This window comes from Wyeomyia smithii, chromosome 2 (assembly GCF_029784165.1).
Source record: "Wyeomyia smithii strain HCP4-BCI-WySm-NY-G18 chromosome 2, ASM2978416v1, whole genome shotgun sequence".
In the NCBI taxonomy this organism is placed as follows: domain Eukaryota; kingdom Metazoa; phylum Arthropoda; class Insecta; order Diptera; family Culicidae; genus Wyeomyia; species Wyeomyia smithii.
The window spans coordinates 195,298,251-195,320,356 of record NC_073695.1 but is presented as its reverse complement, the minus strand read 5'-3'; the positions used below and the strand labels follow the sequence as shown (position 1 = coordinate 195,320,356).

General features: G+C 40.2%; 1 protein-coding gene across 1 annotated transcript in view; it reads right to left on the bottom strand.

The window, feature by feature from the left end:
* LOC129720303 (myosin-IIIa-like) overlaps positions 1-22,106 on the bottom strand; it is a gene marked incomplete at its 3' end in the record, with an annotated part of 142,299 nt that overhangs the window by 5,996 nt on the left and 114,197 nt on the right. Inside the window, exons 4-5 of the mRNA XM_055671765.1 lie at positions 11,201-13,002; positions 10,990-11,134 (exon numbers count right to left, since the gene is read on the bottom strand). Coding sequence (XP_055527740.1) covers positions 10,990-11,134; positions 11,201-13,002 — 1,947 coding nt within the window. The remainder of the gene's footprint in view (positions 1-10,989; positions 11,135-11,200; positions 13,003-22,106) is intronic.

Genomic DNA, 22,106 nt, shown 5'->3' with positions numbered 1-22,106 from the left:
GAGTCAGCAGAAAAAAATTGCAGCTCAATTGGTCGAACTCCAACGGTGATGGCACCGGATACGCCCGTTCCGGCATCTATAAACATCTTGGCACACTTTGACAACAACCAGAGCTCCGAAAGAAAGCCCGGTTCCGGTCGGCCGGTAACCCTGAGCGACCATAAGCTCCAAAGGATACTGAAGAGGAAGAGTGGCTACATCGCTGCGTGCACTTGGCCGGGACATACATGTCAGGAAACGGCAGTCCTGTCTAGAGATGCACCGAAAATTCGGTCGCCGAATATTCGGGCCGCATATCAGCAAAAATTGGATTTTGCCGAATATTCGGCTTACCGAATAGTAAGTTTATTATTCGGCCGAATATGCCGAATAAGCCGAATAGTGGCCAATGATATCAGAAAATAATATAAAAGTATAGTGCAAAGTTTTATGAACGGGGGAAAACGAAAACTGAAGGTGTAACTGGGGCTTAGAAAGGAATATATCTCATCAAAACGGAACACGAACCGCAACCTCCAGACAATATTTCATGTCTTGTCTGAAAGAGGTATATTTTTTCTGAGCCATAGTCACATCTTCAGTTCTCGTTCATTTCTCGCATTTTATTTATTTTTTTTGCCTTTCTCCTAGAAAGGTATAGCAATCACTGGAAAAACCAAAGGTATAAAAGTGCTCCAAAAGGGTCGAATCTCGTATATCAATCGACTTAGTTTGACGAGCTGAGCATTTTCTGTATGTATGTGTGTGTGTGTGTGTATGTGTGTGTGTATGTAACGCTCTCCCAATCTCACTCGATTTTCTCAGAGATGGCTGAACCGATCTTCATGAAATTGATTGCAAATGAAAGGTCTAGTTGCCCCATTAGACCCTATTGAATTTCATTGAAATCGGATTTTTATTTCAGAAGTTATGTTTAAAAATGTGAAAATCACGAAACATCATTATCTCAGAAACTACTCAACCGATTTTTAAAGAATTGGTTTGAAATGAACAAGCTACTTAAAAAACCTTTATTTTTTGAGTTTCATGAAGATTGAACTTGTGATTCAGAAGTTATTTAAAGAAACGTGTTCTGGAGAGTGTTTAATCTCACTCATGTTTCTCAGAGATGGCTGAACCGATTTCCACAAAATCAGTGTCATTTGGAAGGTCCAATTACCCCATAAGACCCTATTGATTTTTTTTTGTAATCGGACTATTACTTTGCCTGTTATGTTTGAAAATGTGAAATCCAGCTATGAAATGGAACATATTCCGAAGCCTACTTAAACTCACTCACTTTTCTTAGAGATGGCTGAACCGATTTCCACGAAATTAGAGTCAAATGAAAGGTCTAGCTGCCTCATAACACCCTATTGAATTTCAATGTAATCGGTCTGTTACTATGTCTGTAATGTATCAAAATATGAAAATCACGAAACTTTATTATCTCAGATAGTACACAACCGATTTGAACAATATTGGTATCAAATGAACGGGCTAGTTTAAGGTTAATTGATGAATTTTATAGTGATTAAACACGTGGTTCAAAAATTGTGAAAATAAACATGTTCCGATGACTTTTCAAATTCACTCGTTTTCCCAAAAATGGCTGGATTAATTCAACAATCTTAGTGTCAAATGAAAAATTTGGCTTTTCTATAGGTTCTATTTATTATATTATTTGACTAAAATCGTATTTTTATTCCAACCGTTATGTATTAAATTATAAAACAACGAAAGTCTACTTTATTAAAGTTCACACGACTTATTTGAACATATCTAGTGTCATTTGAACGGGTTGTCTCTCAAACTCACAAGTAAGAAATTTTAAAGCAATTTGATATATGGTTCAAAAGTTATGAAAAGAAACGAAATTCAAAGACTATTTAAAACTGTAACTGCTTTGATCAAAACATATGGCCAAAATTTAAATTTGGTATTGTGCTATACGTACGTTCCCGGTATTGCTCGTGATTGAAGTGTACGAAATTTAAAGTCATTTCTTTTATTTCGTTATTTCTTCAGCACGAATATTTTACTCCTAATTAATAATTATTTTAACTTTTTGTTTTTCTCCTAAAAAAGTATAGAAATCACTTGCAAAACCGAAGATATGAAAGTGCTCCAAAGGGCCGAATGGTATATAGCATCGACTCAGTTCGACGAACTGAGCATTTTTTGTATGTTTGTGTGTATGTATGTGTGTGTGTGTGTGTGTGTGTGTGTGTGTGTGTGTGTGTTGGTGTGTGTGTGTTGGTGTGTGTGTGTTGGTGTGTGTGTGTGTGGGTGTGTGTGTGGGTGTGTGTGTGGGTGTGTGTATGTGCAGATTTTTATTTTCACCGATTTTAATCAAATTATATGCAAATGAAAGTTCTAGTTGCCCCATAAGATCCTATTTTTCATTGTAATTGGACATTTATTTAAGAGGTTATGTTTAAAAATGTAAAAATCACGAAACATCAATATCTCAGAAACCACACAACCGATTTCAATAAAATTGGTATCAAATGAACGGGCTATTTTAAGAACCCTTAACTTTTGAATTTCACATAGATTGAACTTGTGGTTCAAAAGTTATGAAAAGAAATCGTGCAAATCACGAAACTTCATTATCTCAGGAAGTGCACAACCGATTTGATCAATAGTATTATCAGATGAACGGGCTAGTTTAACCCTTAACTGATGAATTATGATTTAACAGGTGGTCTCAAAGTTTGGCTGCCCTTTACGTTCCCATTTCTTTCGATTATGTTCGAACTAAGCAACCGTTATGTATTAAATTGTTGATGAAACAACGAAAGTTTATTATCCCAAAGATTACACGACTTATTTGAACATAACTATTGTCATACGAACGAGTCATCTCTCAAACTTATAAATAACAAACTTCATAACAATTTGATATGTGGTTCAACAGTTATGAAAAGAAAAGAAATTCAAAGGCTATTTAAAACTATACCTGCTTTGATCAATATATGTGGCCTCAATATAATTTAAATGTGGTATCGTACCATTTGAATATTCCCGGTATCGCTCGTGATTGAATTGTTCGAAATTGAGAGTCATTTCTTTTATTTCGCTATTTCTTGAGCATTTACATTACGTCAAATTTCATATTTTATACATCAATTACAACATCATTATTTTAGAACCCAAAAAGTGAATACACATTTATTGGATTGAAGCGTTCATGTAAATCTATTTTTACAAATAATAAGTTTGAATGAGAAAGATCAATTTAGGTTTTTTCAAAAACACTCAAAATGTAGTTGTAACACAAACTTTTAAATTGTGTTAACCATAATCTTTAAAAACATTATTTTTAAACGACAACTCAAATAAGAACAAAAATAGGTGCGCCACGGATTAGCGTTATTATTTCTTGTGGAATACTTCGGACAATTTTCAATCGTTTTCGTACATGAACAATTGGAAAGCGAAAGAAACAATTTAAACTTCGAACAATGACCATTTTGTTGTCATACGATCAACGTTGTGTTCAGCCGAATATACGGCCGAATATTCGTCTCACCGATTAATGGAAAAAAGGTTATTCGGTATTGCGGTATAGTGCTATTCGGTGCATCTCTAGTCCTGTCCACTGGTCGTGGAGCTGAAGGCAATGACGCAGCGGCAGTGGCTGAATAAGAAAGTCAATTTTCTCGGCGAACCGCGACGTGGCGGTGGTGATGGACGACGAGACCTATCTCACCCTGGATGGCAACGACTGGTAGGTAGGGCACTTCGTATTTTACTTCCACCACGATGAAAGTGAGCTCCGAGGTGAAGTTTATTGAACATACCAAGCTCCCCAAGAAGGTACTGCTGTCTCTGATAATCAGTGAGGAGGGAATGTCAAAGCCGCTTCTCTTCCGCTCCGGACTGGCCGTGAACGGGGAAATTCATAGAACTTATAGTATTTATAGTTTCTACTCCAACAATTTTGTCTCGAAAACTGAGGAGAAATTGATGAATGAAATGGTGAAATAACTCAAAAACATACCTAGATATTTTCATCGGTCATGGGGAAAGTTCCAGTTAACTGCCGGAAGGCGGCTCGCAAGGACGTAGATTTTTTTCAAGTAAGCAAATATAATTATCTTCAGTGAAATGTGGATACAAAAAAGTGTTTGAAGGGAAATTTATGAAACTAAATTATCTGTCTTAGTTTTTATCACCATCCGAAAAAAGTCAATTTTTAATGCAAACGTTATTGAATTGAATCACACGTCATCAAAAGTTTCACACACACACGTTATCAAAAGGTTTTTTCAAGAGAATGCTCTTCTAAAAATATCTAATTCTACAATATCTTGTAACCGTGGGCTTGGACTAAATATTCATAATTAGTTTCTGTCAGTACTGCAAACATGAAAGCGTATGTTTGTCAATTTAGTTTTCTTTGATTGGGGAGTGTATTTTTGTAAGCATTGCATTTGCATTGTGCTTGAAGTTATTTTACCAAAAGCACGCAAGGAAACATTTTCGAAATCAAATAAATCTTCGACTAGCATGTATGTACAGATGCGTGACGTCCGATGAGACCTAGTTATCGGTAAATATGACGAACGAAGCAGTCTACTCGAAGTTCGAAAATCAAGGGGATAAAGCAAATCCGGGGCATCAAGTTCATTGTTAAGCAGCTTGGCTACGAAAGTTGCTTGTTGAATCTTCCAACGACTCTCCAGTGCATCCAAGTCCAACAGCTTATAACGGTCTTTATAGCAGGGGATATTGTTAGGAGTCTCAGAGCGATACGAACAAATCTTCGTTGAACATGTTCTAATTTTTTTTCCAGCACAGGTCATAAGGATTCTAGATGATGCAGGCATTTTCAAGTATTTATCGACTAAGCAGTGTGGATCTGTAAAGTTTCGACCAACTTTGGTGATGAAACTAAATTTTTTCGAGGTTTTGGAAATGCCAGCATTATAGTGCCGATTGAAAGTGAGTTTGTACAATTTTAATTTGATATATTTATTTACCTATTGGCGTAAAGGCGAACCTTTTCAAATTTGCCACTATCGAGTTACTCAAGGTTCCACGATAAGAAAATTAATTTGCTTAGCGATTAAATTAAATTACAGTTTTAATATTCGAGAAAGCCCCTTTCGAAAACTGTTTCAAAAGTTGAGTGTTTAATAGCAGGAGTTATAATTAATCACGCCTCTAACGAACAATGAATCGAAATAGTAAGGCGAGTTGGTAGGAAGAATCATCAGGTTCTGTCCCTTGGGGTGGCAACAGCTTCTCGAAGAGTAACGATATAGATTGCTTCCCGATCACGGAAAAATTAACCAAAGGACAACCGATTAGATTTTGCTATAACTGACTTACGTGGATGAAACGGTTAAATCCATGAACAAATCGTACCCAAGAATTCACCATGACTCGTAGCTTATCCATGGAGCCTGTACTAAGTTTTACGTGAAGTAGCTCACCATACATAAAATGAAGTAACATTAAGGCTTTGAATAGTTTCAGGCGTGTGACGATGGGAGCAGAGGAAGCAGAACCGTACCCAAGCAACAATTGAAACATAATAAAATAATCATTTGTTGTGATCACGTGTGATCATTTGTTGCACTAATGAGATTCTGAGGTTTCAAGGACCATTTTTTGTCACTACGATGAAATTGTAAAGATACAAGCAACAACTAAAGTTGCATCGCTGCTTCAAAAATCTTCACACCAACAACGTAATTCGCGATGTTGATTTTGTGGCTGAAACGTGGAAACGGCATTTGAAAACCTAACCTTCACTGGATAGACCTGGTGGGCGGAGCATATAAGTTGCCAACGTGATGCTTGCGAGATATGCAAAACAAACGCACAACAATACTGCCCATAATTCAAAAATTGGCTAATATGCCATAGGCATCAAATCGAGAAAAACGCATTTGGAAGTTTTTGGTCGGTACAACATATTTTGACTGCTCATGACAACTTTTTTATTGAGTATATCACCCTTCGCCCTTCATATATGCTGGAACCTTGCCGTTGAGTTGAAACAGAGAAATCTGTAGAAAAATTCCATCCGCCACGTATTTTTAACACAGTAGTCGTTTTTTCAATTATAAACGAAAGGTCAGTTGACAAAACGGTGTGCAATTTGGCCTATATCCATACGATGTGAATTATATCGAACTCGTTGGTGATGAAAATGGTTTTAAATTTAATAAAACAACGCGGAAGCATAAATGAGGATGGAAAGGACGACGAGACAATTGTTACGTGCAACAAGATAACAGTATAACGAAAATATTATTATTCATGGCAATCTCACAATCCACTTACTATTTTTTCTCATCAAATCCAGAATGAAATCTGAATCTTCTCTTTATTAATATTACTCCTAATCAAAGAGCTAAATATCATTTTTTTTAAATGTAAAGATTCATGACAGAAGGAAACAGTCACACGTTTTGATCATTGGGTTTCGCAGTAAAACAAAAAAAAATCTTGTAGCATCAAATATTCTGCGTGAAAAAGTCAAAATTGATGCAAGGGCCTTACGATCACTCACCTGTCGCCAGTAACCACCAAGCTACAACACACTTTCGAAAGTTAGAAGAAACACAGTTCAGTAATAATACACTGGTTCGTGAACATGCCACAGGTTCATATTGGATATTGGATATTAGCCAAATTCTCAATTATTTTGGATATTAGCCAAAATTGTTTCACGTTTGCTGCCTTCCCAAATGCATTTTTTGACAATCGGCTTCCATAGGGACCTTGTTTAGGGTGTGTACCATCACGAGAAACTGTTTTCTCGATTTTGGTAAAAATGGCATATTAGCCAATTTTTGAATTATGGGCAGAATACTCCTAAAAGTTGCTGTCACGTTCTCAAGTCATGTAACAGCAACTTTTTGTCGGTCGTTCGCCTTATATTTGTTTCTGAGATGAGATTCAGTACTGCGTTGTAACTTTTTGCTGAGATTCAATTCGGCAGAAAAATGATGGTCTCTAAAACCAAATGAAATAAATTGATTTGAATTTCACGCCGAAGTGCTGATGAAATCAAGAAGCAAAATTGAAAACTGAGGAAGAACATGAACATATTTAGAGAAGCAAAATAAAGACTGAGCCATAAACTTGCAAGAGTTTCTACAGCGAACGACGTAAATAGTAGAAACGTGAAAATTTAATAGAAATTGATAACTGGAGTTGAATCCTCATCAAATTTCTGGATATAATCAAAGATCAATCGCTATACAGAAAATCTTTTGTTTACCACAACGCCATGTAATTGCTATTTCGCCCAAGTTGCTGCTACAATACATTTTCGTTACTAAAATTTTACCATGCAGCATGTTGTTATCAAATTCCACGCATAATTTCATACACATTACTGTTTCATTCTTGTAACTTTTGTTGAAACAACGAAAATGTTGCAGTTGGCTCCGCCTCCTGCGCTTTTTATGTCATTGTATAAGAAACTGAAATGTAGCTGCAACTTAGTTTCGCATAAGAATTTGTTGCTGTGATGCACAAAATTCATAATCGAAACAAATTTTGCTGCTTGGGTATAGCGAGCGTAGATCCAACATAGTCCAAGATGGTTGATCTGATCTACGCCTTCGAGGACACATCCATTCATCTAGTAATTAAATGAAATGTGCGCATAACAACGATGGAACGTTATAACCACACATTTGGCGATGCTTATTGTGAGCTTGTTTCTGTTACAATAGTCAGCGAACGTGTGTAACAGTACTTGCAGGTGGTGGCAGTCCTAGACAGAATTCATAACAAGGTAGATCTTCGGATCGTCAGTACATACCAAAACCCAACCGGCATGCACCGAGCCGAACGACAATGCCATTGAAGTATAAAGCAAACAGCAGTGGATTCAGATTACTGCCCTGAGGAACTCCGAAAGTATTTCTAAGTGTCCATTAAACTGTGGAATCCAGCGTCATACGCAAAGTGCGGCCTAAACGATACGAGCTCAACAAAGAAGTCAGGCTCTCAAACATACCGAGTTAAGGAAGCTTATAAAAAAGTATACGATGATCTGCTGTGTCAAAAGCGACCTTAATATCTGTATACACAGCGTCGATTTGCGAACCAGTTTCACTCTGTGAGATACAGGTATTCGTGAATACGATCAAGTTGGTCGACACAGAAGGACCCGGCCTAAAACCATGCTGATCAACTGATATATAGCTTCTGGTACTGTTTAGAATCACACTGTGGAAGATGATTTCGAAGAGCTTAGATCCGGCAGAAAGACTGGTTGATCCTTTATAGTTCCTTACGTCACGTTTTTCTTCCTTTTTTATATATTGGAAACATGAGCTTCTACCGCGCTGGAAACCTTCGTTTTTCAAATTTCGTAAAAATCCGACTGATGGGCGCGGCAAGAGCAGAAGCGCAGCGACAAAAAATAATAGTTGGAACATCATCGGGCGTAGAGTAGAGTAGTTCTAATTTCTTGGCACCAGCAATGGCCATAAGTATGAAAAATATACAAATCAACAGCACCAACAGGGACACCAGCTGCAGCCAGTTTCAGACTGTGTCGTACAGCCACTGGCAAACAATGAAGAAATATGATCTTCAAACAATCCGCAAGATTCCGTAACAGTCGAAGATTCTGTGCCGCCCAAGATCACACTAGAAGGAATGGAAGAGCTTTTGCTCTTTGAGTTCACAACAACCAAATGCAGATAGCATTTCAAAACCGCTATGTCATGTCATCAACGTCCATTCGGCTCAACCCTGCTACCCAATCCAGCGTGAGAGATGTACAGCAAGTGTATCAAAGTTGATTGGACGATAGTTAAGAGGTGCCATACCAACAGCAGCCGTCGGAACTTCTACATGACAAACCGGTATAGGTAAGAGTAACTGCAGTGGAGGGGGGATTACCGGAAAGCAGCGAAGCAATAACCAGGGAGGCAGTAAACGAGGTTGTATAGAATTGACAAATTTGGTCACCATCTTTAAAGTGGTTATCGGGAAGGCTTCAAAGCTTTGTTTCGTCAAATATAGGGTGGTTGTAAAAATCCAGGCAAAATCGTTCAAGTAGACCCAGAAGTAGACCCCGACTCAATGTAGTGTACCGTAGATCATGGAAGAATTTCGAATATTTGGCACCAGAATTTCTGAGTACACGCCAGGAATGATTGAAAACAGCATTAGGTATTAGGTAAGTGTGGCAGATGAAATAACTATGGCCAGCCAGCCTTCAAATGATCTTCCAAACGGTGGATGGCGTTTCCTTAGCTCGAGGAAAGTTTGGAAACAGCGTACGATACAAAATTACACCGTATTATGCAGCAGCAAAAACAAACTGACAAAGCAAGAAAACGGAGGGCTAGAAGACGAAATCATTATAGGCGAAATAATTACAACAGAAACAACGATAACTCTAGGCATAACCATATTATTCACAATAACAACAAAAATAGCAACAACAACAACAGCAACAACAATACCAATAACAATAAAAATAACTACAACAGCAATTACCCCTAGCTTAGCGTGGTTGGTAACGTCTCCGCCAACCACGCTCGACGCCTTGGTTCGAATCCCAACGCCGACATAGGTGTCGATGGTTGTGGGGTGGCGTGATCCACTCACAACCAACCCAACAGGTCTAGATTAAATTCTAGCCAACACCGGGAGCCTTTCTGAGGCGAAAAATCTCTGGGATCACGCCTTCAATCGCATGAGGACGTAAAGCCGTTGGCGCCGGTTCGTCTTGGGTTCGGTCTTGGGTGGAGTCGCTTCCTCGGGCGTCGGTAATTGGCACAATTCCAACAACAACCGCAACAATAACAACTACTTCAACAATAATAACAACAATCAGACTCAGAATCGCCAACCTCAACTTTAACAGAACTCTTAATAATAACCATCAAAGTACCAACCGAAACATTTACCACGACAACAATTACAATCAGCTACCGCCTGACCATGTGCTTCTTGCTGCAGCGAAGGATCAATTCACCGAATTGAGAACAGTTGAAAAGAGCAGTCAAGTTAGAGATCATTGATCATTATAATAACATCATATATATAAGGCAAGTCATATGCTCGGATTTATAAAAAGATTTAGTTTGCATTCCAACAATCCATACACAATCAAAGCATTGTACATTGCTCACGTTAGGTCCCTGCTTGAATATTGTAGCATAGTTTGGTCACCATATCATGATACACATATAAATCGTATTGAGTCAGTACAAAAGCAATTTTTATTGTATGCATTACGAGAGCTAGCTTGAACCATTCTACCTTTACCTTCCTATGAGGCACGTTGCATGTTAATAAATCTAGATGGACTTGAAAAGCGACGAGAATTCGCACAAAGAGTAAATAGCACAGAAATTCTAACGAATTTGAACTTTTATGCTCCCACTCCTCTCTAAGGAACAGGAATTTGTTTTATATCAGTAATCAAAGAACAAACTATGGCCAAAATGAACCTCTTAACGGGATGATGTCATATTAAAACAAATATTGTGAATTAATCGATGTAACAATGAATAAAACTACACTTAAGAAAATATATTTTTTTTTTCAAGATTAGCCGGGTAAGAACGAATGATTGATGACAAATAAAATATACATTCATAGAAGATGGCGAACTAGAAGCGGAAAAAGCGAAGATGACTCCGTGAAGACAAGAAAGGTGAGGGATTACTTCAAACGCAATCTGAGTCGTTCGATTCGGAACGTAGCCAAGAAGGTCAATTCTTCCGTCTAATTCGTCCAGAAACGGACCGAATTTTCTGTCTTTCCCGGTTATAGATTTTTCGTCGGTATGTCCCGTCTAGATATTCTGGAGAAGTTCCGGAAGAAGGAAGTCGACAAAGTTGCCAAGAAGAACTTAGTGTGGCATGTATTCTCAATGCTTTTTCACAGATATTTTCTGATCTTATTTTTACTCTTGAATAGCTGAACCATAACAAAGGGAGTGAATGGTTTCTCACAATAGAGCTATGAAGAAAATTGGCACTTAATTGGTTGAAACAAACTTTTGAAACTTACCTGTTGCTCCCAGGTGAAGATGTGCTGGTTGAAATAGTACTGTATTTGTTCATTGGCGATGTTGATACATAGTTGTTCAAACGAATTTTTGGGGAAGTTTTCGAATCCAAAGATGTCTAGCAGTCCGACGGCCAACTGTTCAGGGCTATGAATCATATGAAAAGAATCAAATTAAACATCTTCAAAAAGTCGTTGACTTATATTCACTCACCCATTATTCGGTCGATTATGCACCAGCAGCAAATTGATCTGATTGACCATCCAATCGAATAGCCGCCCGTACAAACCCTTTGCCATGGCGTCCCGAGCCGTGCACGCCTCCGAGACATTATTGTGCCGCGTTATCGTTTCCCCGCGGGTCACAACCGAGTTCGAGGTCAAAGCTTCCAGTAAATCCGCAGCCTCTACACCAAGCAACTTGGACACTCGGTGCATCGGTGCGACATCAATCACCCGCGCTTTGCTGTCAGTGTTGTCATTAGAATCGACCTCCCCGAACTCCATGTCGCCCAGATTCAGAATGGCCGCCAGCACTCGGTTCACCATATCCACTTCATCATCGCGAAAGCCAAGCACCTTAAAGCTAGCTAACAACTGCTTCCAACGGTCAACGTTGGTTTTCGGTAACGTTGAGGTTTCCTGGAGGTAACGATGAGTCTTCCGGTAGGACGGATGAAGATAATACTCTTCCAGCCGCTTCTCCGATTGCAATCCGTCATACATATAGTAGAAAACGTGGAAATTTCCTTCACCCTCAGCTTGTTTGACCACTCGGCTTTGCTCCAGCAGGTAAACAAAAATTCTAGCTCCATTAACCTTTCCACTACGAGCCATGGTTAACTCTAGATACTTTCCGAAGCGAGAACTGTTCGAATTAATTCCAGTTCTAGCATTTCCGAAAGCTTCCATAATTGGATTGACCTGAAGGATCCGTTCCTCCAGATTTTTGGTAACTGCTTTGCCCAGATAAACCAACTGTTTTAGCAAGAGGTTAGCGCTTTCCGTTTTGCCAGATCCACTTTCGCCAGAAATTACGATGGCTTGATTCTGCTTCTGATGAACCAAAGCCTGGTGGGCAGCATCTGCTACCGCAAAAATGTGCGGCGGATTATCCGACCGTGTTTTGCCGGAGTATTTTTTCTGGTGGTAGGTCGTATACAAACCTAATTGAGAGAATGGATTCACTGCCACCACGATATCTCCAATATAGGTGTAGATTTGGTTAGTTTCGAACCGTTTCTGGAGCTGCTCCACGATCGTATCTTCCGTCAGTACATCCAGCGCGGCCAAATCATCCATGTACATTTTTTGTGGTTTTGACTTTCGATCGGATTTTAATTTGCCGTACTTCGTGGTGGCCTCCGCTTGGCGTGAAGCTCTACCATCTGATCTCTGCTTCTGAATTTCGCTCTTCAAATCTTGACGAATTTGATCCACGTATGGCCCAACAGCCTTCAGAAATGGATGCGTAATCAGTTCTTTCGAAAACGGTCTCTGCTCGAGATCCTTCACCAAGCACTCGGAAATGAAATCCGACAGCATCGCCGAGTACTGCTCTGGATGACTCAATTTTGGTGGAGGATTTCTCGGAATTTGGAACAGTGCCCTCATTGGATGCAGCTCACACAGTGGGGGATCCCCTTCGGCTAGCTCAATAGCCGTTATGCCGACCGACCAAACGTCGCATCGTGAATCATAGGACTGATCAAGCTGCTGCTCACAGGCTATCACCTCCGGAGCCATCCAGTATGGTGTACCGACGCTGGTGTTCCGGCGGGCCATTGTAGCGGCCAAATGTGAGCTAACCCCAAAATCAACCAATTTGACGTGTCCATTTTCGGTCAGCAGAATGTTGTGCCCCTTGATATCCCTGTGCATGCAGTGGTTCTCATGCAAGAACACCAACGCACTTACCGTTTCCCGCAGGATGTACGCAATCTGGTTGTTCGACAGCCGTGCTCCCCGATTGCGCAGACCCTGGACCAGATCGGTGACTGATCCACCAGTGCAGAGCTGAAACGAAAATAAAAAGATAAATTAGAAACAACATCAAGCTAATAATCGACACGCAACCAGCACCCAAACCAATCTTTAAGCATTTTGTTTGCGTTTTTTTTTTTCATTTCGTTGACGACAATCCGTACCCCGGAAACCCGGCAGTGAGACATCGAATTGCAAATCGGAGAAACATCGCTATGAATAAATATCAACACTTTTTGATACACTCCAAATACGGCTCGCATCGAATGGTCAACAACACCGAAGAAAGTACTGTCTCTCGCTCTCTTTCTTTCCCATTACCAAAATCTGTCCGACGAAGAAAAAAAAACCACCGATCATTCCATCCTAAACAGTTTGTTCGCCCCAGCCCGCCTCGTTGATCCGAAAACAAAAATCGCAACACTTGAACCGAAAGGAGACCACTTTTAATTCGGCCTCAATCAAAATTCGTGGCGTTTAGGCTATCGAACTTTCTACCGCTACTTTGTGCTCCTCGTGTGGTTCCGGAGCAACTATATCACGGTGTCGAATTTGAAGGGAGTGCATGATGCCCTTGGCTCAGGTCGTATAAAGCTCGAACGTATCAGTTTTGAACAGGCAAAAAGTGCAAGTTTCACCCTTTGGCCAGTTTTTACTAGTGGAAAAAATTGATCAAAATTTTCCGAAAATGATTGCCTTCGAACAAGCGTAACGTTATCAAATTACCGTGAACCTTTGGACCCAAACATGTGTAAAGGTCCATGAGATGGTCGGTTTTCGCTTTCTTCCACTAGCAAGAGTACACCTTGTTAATTAGTGCTTTTAGCGGGCGATAAAATTTCGACCTTCCGCTAGTGTAGTTTGTTTACAGTAAAAGTAAAAGCAGACCCCAGCTTGTGCAATCCCCGGGCTGGACGATGAAAAGCGATAGTAATTTGGGTGCCTCTTAGTAATAAAACTGTACATTGTGTCTGCACTATCAACGCTGTCCAGAGTTGTTGGTGTGTTGTTTCGGCTCCATCGGTTGTCTATCAACTGAGAAATTTCATGTCGAACAAGTGCAAGCGGCTCCCGACAGAAGCCGGCAGGCATGTTTTCGAAACTCAAACATTGTTGATTTTGGTAATTAGTAATCCAATTTGCAACCACAGTTAGTCCGTAGGTACAGAAGAATGAACCGGTGAGTTTGGCGATGGTGAAATAATTAACTTTTTTTACTCCAGTGTGTGGGTGGTCAGTCCAGTTCGTTTGATTCAATTGCACCAAATTTACAAAAAAGCAACCTTCGCTACAGACAAATAGCTTGATCACATGGAACTCGTTAGTAAGTTTTATTATAATTTACCTCAATATCAAATGAAACAAACAACAACAAATAATATAAATGTTTTCCATTACCAACGTATCTACAACATTAAGTTACCTAAACGTTTCCTGCATTTTAGTTACACCAACAAGCAGATTAAATAATTCCCCTCTTGCAAAAATGTGAACGGAAGCAGAAGAAATGTTATTGTTATTCACTGTTATTGTAACATTGTTCAAAAGCATATTTTCTTTCAAGAAATCAGTGTTAAACAAATTTAACAGCTCGTGGAGCTTCTTGAAACGGACTTGTAAGGGCATCTTCAGCGGTGGTCCAAATCGTTGTTTTGTTCTATTTTTTTGTTTTATACCAGATCTAAATCGAAAAAATTTGAAACTGGTATACGTTTTGGTCTATTTTTGTCACTTTTTGGAACAAGAAATAGATCGTTCTAAAACCCTTTGTACGCTACCAACAGGTGGGTAAAATGTCATATTTTAATTGAATACCTCATTTTTAGCTATTTCCATATAAACGTTTTGCGAGTGTTGGGAAATAAACAAAACAAAGATATTTCATGACAATTCACAATATTTTTTTGTGGTTTTTCTGAAGAAGAAAAAGAACAGGTTCGTCGTTTTTGGCTTCAAGGAAACCGACCAGCAAAAGGGGGAATTCTGGAAGACCATAACCGCAGGTTCAACTGGTTGGTTTGCAACCATCAACTACCAGGATGACAAATTTGTTAATCGCCTTAATTGTAGTGGGACTAGAGGAGACCTTGAGAGGCCAGAAAAATGTTCCTCGAAGACACTGGACTGAAAACGTTCAAAATGCTGGGGTGACATTGCGCATTCCATTTCGAGCAACTCGAACAAAACTAAATGATCCGCCCTCAGCGATGTTTCGTTTTCGTATTTTTTCGACTTTGCGGATTAGATGAGCCGCAGGACAAATGACAATGACAGCTCCTTTTGAGCTTGAAGCATAACTGGCAGTATGTGACCTACTCGAAAATAGCGAAAATCGTTCGAATCGAGCTGCGCAATGCCACCCCAAGCTTGTTTCAATATCCTGAAAACCCAACCAACGTTTGAAGAACTGCAAGATTTTGAAAGATTGATGAGACGAGAACGGAAGATGAACATCTACGCGATCAAATATTTTTCGCTATCCTCCGAAGCCCTACTTATAGCAGAAATTTTTCGTTCTTACCAACCCATCCTGAGAAATGACTCAAACGCTCGTGTCAAACCGTCAAATCCATAAAGTCTTGTTGTTGCCAAGGTAATCGTTTAATGCGCGTAAAAATTATCGAATTTCCGTTTGTTAAATATTGAGTGCTTTTCAATTCAAGTCTCATAAACTGATAACATGGGGTATTGATTTGTTGACAGTGTGACAGATGTCAGCGGTTTAAAACAACAAGATATACAACACCGTTGCGGAGAACGAAAAGTTGGTCTATATTAGCTAATTCTATTCAGGTTTCGCTGGTGTAAATCTGGTATAAATTTGTTTCAAAAATAGACCACCGCTGAAGATGCCCTAAAATCTTACACATTTGGTAGGTCTAGAAACTTTTAGTTCTTCGGAATTTTACTCTAATTCTCAGAAGGAAACGATTGATTGAATAATCGACGACATGGCCAGCAGCTACCTTCTCGATAGATCGGACATTTCAGCATAGCGCTGTTTGTTATTCGAAGCTAAGAAATTTACGTAGTCGAAGAGTTGTCCGGTCGTTTTTGGATTCATATTAAGGGAGTCTCCTGGGGAGCTGCGTAGCCGGAAGGTTACAGAGTCCGCTTTGTCAAGCGGATGGTCGTGGGTTCGAATCTTAGTAAAATCAGGCCATCCGATGTCAAAAAGGACTTTAAGTATGAGTTTATTCTCAGGTTCCTCACCACTTACCCTTCCTTTACGCTGAATTCTAGAATACCTTTACGTGACTTCCTCTTAACAAAAAATAAGTCCCTCTTATCAATAAAACTGGCCAGAAGGACGCACGACGAAACTTCTCCAGGGAATTATAATTGGTGATATTTGGCAGGAGGAAGAAGGCTCGGTAGAGAAGAACAGTAAGCGTGTAAAACGAGGGGAAGTACATTACACACAAGCACTGATCAAAAATAATAATAAGCATGCCGATTCTCAATAGCTGTATTGCTAAAAATAGAAGTGCGGGATACAGCAGACACCCGGGCATATCTCACAATAGATTAACGATTCTGGTCGCAGTGGTGAAGTTCATACAGGAAAAAAAGGGAGTCTCCTCCTCAGAGGCTTCAGATATGGTAAGGTAGAACTACTTTGGATGGACCATTTACTTCATTGGACCATCCTGACTGTTCATTCTCTAGATATAAATGGGAGTTTGCAGAGGTTTTACGTGATTCTGGTGTAGATTAGACGGATAAGATGTTTTCTGGAGGACGTTTTCTTCAAATTTCTCGAGTTTTTACAAAAAATGAGTTAATTGAGAGTTAAGGTAGAACTATTGTTCCCTCAAGTTTCGAATAAATTGAGTTAATCTGACTGATGGTCCACTAAAGGACGTGGTCCATCCAAGGTAGTTTCACCTGTAAATTCCGATTTATGCTGAGTTAATCTGACGAGTGACCCAAAATAGGAAAGTACACTTTATATGAAAAAAAAAACCTTCAAATTTACAAATGAATTAAACAAATAATTTCATTAAAATAAAAAATCGGAGGGTGGTACTCGAAACATTACCACATCATTGACGCAAGACTACAATCATTTTAAATCCAATCAAAAAAGTATGGTAAATTAACCTATAGTTGACCCCTTTCCTATAGCGGACCACTCGTCATAAAAACTCAATTTCTCCTAATATGCCTAAATCGGAATTTATAAGTGTTTCTCTTGATTCTGATGCAGATTGGCTGGATTAGATGTTTCCCGATGGGAGTTTTCTGAAAATCCCTTGAGTTTTCGCATAAATTAAGGTAATCTGGCGGGAGTACCAATATATCAAAGGGCTATATAGGTTAATCTACCCTATCGATGCATTTCTGATTGCTAAACGCTAGGGCGCTATCAACTATACTTGAATAAACAGATGGAAATATCAAGTATGACCCAATTTATGTTATAGAAATGAAAACATGAACAAGAATAAGCTTTGCGTAGCATATAAATCCGTTCGCCATCCAGGCAACGATGAAACACCACTATGAAATGGCTGCCTTTCGCTCATGGCAAATAGAATATTAACTCTCTAGTGCCCAATGCCGCCATTTGGCGGGCTTCAGTCGAAGTTCCGAAAAGCTTTAATAAATACTTAAAAATTGTTTATAATGGTTTATAATGATTTTATCGAAGTCCGTTTAGAAATTAATTTGGGCACTAGAGGGTTAACTACTTCTGTTTAATAGTTATAAGCCGCTAGGTTGGTAGATGGCTAGGCACGTGTCACTTGAGACCCTCTTGTGGTCATCCACCTCTGTCCAGCAAATCCTATCCCGACCTTCACGAGGTGCCGACCGGGATACGAGCGGAGATCGGGTAACCAACCCCCGATAAAAACTATGGTCGTATGCTGACTGGGAAGGGGGATCGTACGAGGCTGTATCCCCATGTTAGGGGCGGCGTACAACAGCGTCTGACTCGGAGCGGGTGACTGAATCACGAAACGGCACGTGCAGGTATCCTGGCTAGAGAGTTGCAGAAGGTTAATGTGGAAGTTGCGGCCGTACAGGAAGTGAGGTGGCCGAGAACGGGATAACGCGATTCCGGGCAGTAGAACTTATTGCGGGCACTTAATTTAAGTACCGCATCTACTACAGTGGCGGCGTGAAAGCAGAAAGGGTAGTCGGTTTCATGCTCATAGCGAAACAAATGAAGCGTGTTAACAGATGGAGGCCGCTCAGTGACCGTATATGCGTGTTGAGAATTAGGGGCCAATTTTTCAACTACAGCCTGGTAAATGTTTACGCACCGACTAGCGATATACACTAAGAAGAGAAGGAAGACTTCTATGAGCTCTTGGAAAAGACGTATAATGAGTGCCCCGTAGACGACATCAAGATCGTCATCGGGGATGCAAATGCGCAGGTGGGCAGGAGAATTTCTTCCGCCCCGTGATTGGTAGAGAAAACCTCCACTCCACTACGAACGACACGGCCTGAGGCTTGTCAATTTCGGTACAGCCAGAGGTATGGCTAACTGTAGCACTTATTTTGCACGACGGAATATACGTAAGCATATTTGGAGGCACCCAAATGAATGGGGCTGCTCCAAGATCGACCATGTTTTGACTGATGGTCGGCGCTTTTCAGACGTTACAGACGTGAGGTCGTTTAGAGGACCAATTATCTCGTGGTAACCAAGATTCACGCCCAGTTGTACAACGCGTTGGAATCCAGGACGACAAGGAAGATACAGTTGAACATCCAGTGACTATCAACTGGAAAGTGGCTACAGAATACCTGCAGAAGGTTGATGAAAAGATCAAGTTGGAGGTAACCTGGATGAACAATGGAGACATATCCACAGTACAATCAGCACCTCACACGTCTGCGACAGCCACGTCCAAAGAGTGGTTTGACGCTGAGTCCCCGCGAGCGACGGATAAAAAGAACCGCGCCAGAGTTACATGTTAACCAAGACTGTGACTCGTCAGAGCGTAGGAAGATATCGGGAAGCTGGATCTGCTGAAAAAAAAATTCCATCGCCGGAAGAAACAACAGCATTGAGAGCGGATTCTTGCGGAGGCGAAAGGTTGCTTCTCTAGGCACGATGCGAGAAGCTTCTACAAGAAGTTAGAGATCAGGAACCGAAAAGTGTCAACCCTTATCATGTGCAACGATAGCGAGGGAAACCTGACTACCGATAGAACGGAGGTGGCCAGACGTTGGAAGGAGCACTTCAGTGTGCTGTTGAACGGTGAAGGAAACAGCGTAATCGAAAGGAACAGGATGGTGATTGATGATGATGGCAAAGCTGTGGTCCCACCATCCATAGACGAGGTGAAGTAAGCAGTGAAAGAGCTGGAAAACTGTAAGGCGGAACTCTTCAAAGTTGGGAGCGAACTGATGTATCGTACTTTACACCGGATCATGCTGAGAGTGTGGTCCGATTAAGACTTACCCTCGAACTGATTGGAAGGTCTCATATGTCCGATCTACAAGAAAGGCCACTGCCTGGGCTGTAGTAATTACCGGGGCATAACCCTTCTCAACACCGTTTACGAGATTCTCTCCCGTGTTCTGTTCCATAGACAGGCCTTTGTCGGAGACCTTTGTTGGCGATTACCAATGTGATTTTCAGGAGGGACGTAGCGTAGGATTTGCGTTCAATCCTTGGCGGCAAACTAGAAAATGGTGTTTGGCGCAGACGCATGAACAATGAAGTGTACTAGGTGTACAAATCGGCGGATATAGTCAAGCGGATAAAACACGTCAGGATGCAGTGGGCTGGGCATGTAGCTAGAATGCCGGAAGAATGATCAGCGAAAACGATATTTAGCAGAAATCCCGATTGAGGCCGTCGACTTCGAGGTAGGCCCCGCACTCGTTGGATGTGTGCTGTCGACGAGGATGCCTGCGAAATAGGTGTTAGGGGAGATTGGAGGATAGCAGTCCAAGACCGAGTGACATGGCGATGTATTCTGGATTCGGCATTGGATCGATAACACTGTGCTGCAGCGATTTATAACTTCTGAAGTGACCTAGTGTAGGTTGTAGGTCTTGTGGAGTGTAACATTCGCTCATACTAGAAGTTTTCCAAACACCCCCAAAATCTGAAGTTATGGTCAAAATACGGTTTTTTGGACCTAAGTGCATACAACTTTTTTTAGCTCAGTCATTTCTGGACCGATTTTCAATATTTTAGCAGTTTTTGAAAGAAAATCAACAGAGCTTCCAAATTGAAATTTGCCTCCTGGTTTTGTGAGAAAGTTACTACAAATACACTAACATTTGGAAAGTATATTCAATGACGAATCAAACAAAAGTGGTTTTGTGAAAATCGGTGAAGTTATATATTTTTTTTATGAAAAGCAGAATTTTTGGCTTCTATCGCTCAACTATTTCACGGTGCTACACATGGAGAAAAAATGCAAGAACTTCTTAAGTGACCTAGTGTAGGTTGTAGGTCTTGTTGAGTGTAACATTCACACTTTCAAGGAATTTTCCAAACACCTAAAGACATTGAAGCTATGGTCAAAATACGGTTTTGGACTTCAGCGCATGCAATGCTTTTAACTCAGTCATTTCTGAACCGATTTTCAATGTTTCAGCAGTTTTGGAATGGGGATGGACAGAGTTTTTTAAATATTTACAGATTTGTACCAATATCACCAAAACATGTTGAGTTATTTGAGTTTAAATCTAAATTTTTACCTTTTTCACGCAATTTTTCAACTTAACTTGAAATTTGCCACCTATTTATGTGAGAAAATTTATGTGGTCCCCGTGTCTCCGTGGTTAGCGATGTAAATCGGTTAGCTCTCTCGCACGGTTGTGATATCGGGTTCGATTCCCGATCCGGTCCAGGATCTTTTCGAGATGGAAATTTTCTCGGCTAAGCACTGGGGCCCAGTGAATCGTTGTATTTATCCTACACATGCCAAATGTACAAAAAACAACATCAGTCACGAATTCTCTCAACAAATCTAGCTGATCGAGACCGCCATTTTTGTTTTGTTTTTAAAGAGGCTTTGCCTAATTTGGCTAGCGTGTGTTATTGTTGTTTTGTGAGAAAAATACTACAAATACACTAAAACTTTGAAAGTATGTTCGATGACAGATCAAAAAACAGGTGGCTAATTTCAAGTTAAGTTGAAAAATTGCGTGAAAAAGTCTAAAAGTTTAGATTTAAACTCAAATAACTCAACATGTTTCAGTGATATTGCTACAAATCTGCAGATATTTAAAAAATTCTGTTTATCCCCTTTCCAAAACAGCTAAAATATTGAAATGACTGAGTTAAAAATATATAAAATGTAAATGTATTCGCTAAAGTCCAAAAATCGTATTTTGACCATAACTTTAAATCTCTAGCGTTTGGAAAATTTCTAGTATGAGCGAATGTTACACTCAACAAGACCTACAACCTACACTAGGCCACTTAAGTAGTTCTTGTATTTTTTCTCCATTTTTAGCACCGTTAAATAATTGTGCGATGGAAGCCAAAGTTCTGGTTTTCATAAAAAAATATATAAAACAGCTACACTGCCCGTCATAAGTTTGGAATCACTATACTGAGTATTGCAACACCCCGAAAAGTTTAGCATCACTTGATATGGGCAGGTTAATGTAACTCTATCTTTTGATTCTGGAAACTGAGAGAGTTGGGGTCTTCAGCAAAGTTGCTCAGGAGATCAAGGGCTTGTAATTAGAGGAGAGTATAGTTCGGAATTAAGCCACAGCGCAGCGCTAGTGTGCATGAAGTTTTGAGTGTTTTGAACGCTATTTAGCTCAATAATCCCAACAGGTAGAGAGTTGCGATTTTCAACAAAGTTACTCAAAAGGTCAAGCGCCGCAACGCAGCGCTAGTGTACAAGTAGTTTTGAGCGTTTTGAACTTAGTTTAGCTCAATAGTCACAACATTTACACTGTGGGGAAAATTACTTTCCGCAGCAAGCTGAAGACCGAACACGCAACGCCGTCGGTTTACATGCAAGCCGAGTGGTTCTGACTTCAGTACATGATGCGTTCGAGAAAGCGCGTGTAAGCCCCATCCAACGAGCAGACACCCGAAATGTATACACGAAATCAAAATCACTCTCTCTGGTGGTTGCCGAAGTTGCCGAAGTCGTCGAAGTCGTATTTCAATTAAGACACTGAGTGGTTTTGATTTGTGT